The sequence below is a fragment of the Trypanosoma grayi genome, assembly GCF_000691245.1.
Source record: "Trypanosoma grayi strain ANR4 Tgr_2038_V1, whole genome shotgun sequence".
Lineage (NCBI taxonomy): Eukaryota > Euglenozoa > Kinetoplastea > Trypanosomatida > Trypanosomatidae > Trypanosoma > Trypanosoma grayi.
The window spans coordinates 1-1,447 of record NW_008827656.1 but is presented as its reverse complement, the minus strand read 5'-3'; the positions used below and the strand labels follow the sequence as shown (position 1 = coordinate 1,447).

Here is a 1,447-nt window from a genome sequence, read left to right as displayed (position 1 = left end):
AAAAAAAAAAAAGAAGGAATGAAAGTTAAAACAAAGAAGAAAAATCAACAAGGCTACCACAAGTCAGCTTCTGTACCCTCATCATCTTCCTGACTAAGCTGCTGCTGCTTAGTGCACACACTATCCGCGGCGAACTGCTGGTGCTCCCCGGAGTCGCTGCCGACGCTACTGCAGGTAGAGAACTCCGCGTCGTCGTCGTCGCGCTGCACGGAGCGGGCACGCGGCATCGCCGTCACCACCGTCCGCGCATTCACCACCACGTCGTCGCACGGTTGCCGCCGCTGCTGCTCCTCTTCGTACTGCGGTGGGGGCGGAAGCGGAAGCGGCAGCAGTCCTGTCNGCCGCCGCTGCTGCTCCTCTTCGTACTGCGGTGGGGGCGGAAGCGGAAGCGGCAGCAGTCCTGTCGTCGAGCACGTTGGGGCGCGGCTGTAGAGGCGGCACTCCTGTGGCAGCACGTCGCTGGCGTACGGGTTGTGCGCATACGCGAACGCCATTGGCACCGGCCCGCCGTGGCCATAGCTCCAGCCGTAGGCCGCGTCGTACACGTACGGCGGCGCCGGGTATTCGCAGCCGCCGCCATACAGCGTGGCGTGGCGCAGCTGCCGCCGGTACAAGCGGATTGCCTCCTCCGTGATGAGGCCATCACGGATATTCATCTCGGGCGTGCGCAGCTCGTGCGCGCCGTGGGCGAACATGCAGCGTGTCTCGTAGGGGCAGGCGCCGGTCTCCACGTAGTTGCGGCACATCTTCGTCTTGTAGCGCTCCGCCATGATCGGCCGCGTCTGCTCGCTGTTTCCGGAGGAGAGTGTGGTGTGGCCCACCGACGCGGGGTCCTCGCGGCTGCACGAAGAGGACACGGCGGCCGTCACTGCGGGTGCCGCACATGCCGGCATCATTCGCGTGTTCATGCTCATCGTCATCATCGTCGCAGATATATATATATATATATATCTATACCACTCTGGTGTCTTATTAACGAGGTATTTCTGCTGCGATGGAAATGTTCTGGTTGTGTTGCTGCTGGAATCGATTGCTGTTGTCTACGAAAGTGCGTGCTTTAATGGGCGTACGGTCTTTTGTACTGGTAGCGGGCTTGGAGAGAGCAAAAAAACAAAAACAAACTAGACTGACTGATTCTTTCTTTGCTTGCCCCACCCGCCCAGGTTCCACACCCACACACACACACACACAGAGAGAGAGAGAGAGAGAGAGAGAGAGAGAGAAAGAAAGAGGAGAAAGACGGTACACACAAACATGCCAGGGGCCACACCCCACACACACACCCACCACGCAGAGGCCCAGCGGCAGAGGCCGAGAGGGAGGCAGAAGCTGTACGTGACAAGCCACCACTACCAGCAGCAGCAGCAGCAGCGGTGCGTGATGTTCGGCCAGAGCATGAAAAACAATCGTGAAAATAAGAACGAAAAACAAAAGAAAAAAAAAAAAA

At 58.2% G+C, this 1,447-nt stretch overlaps 1 protein-coding gene across 1 annotated transcript; it reads right to left on the bottom strand.

Annotated features, from left to right (window-relative positions):
- Window positions 1-53: 53 nt before the first annotated feature.
- Window positions 54-896, bottom strand: DQ04_20381000 (Zinc finger protein CTH1; the record flags this gene model as incomplete). The annotated part of the gene is made up of 1 exon (XM_009317923.1): window positions 54-896. The coding sequence occupies one exon, from the start codon at window positions 894-896 to the stop codon at window positions 54-56; it is 843 nt and encodes a 280-aa protein (XP_009316198.1).
- Window positions 897-1,447: the final 551 nt, after the last annotated feature.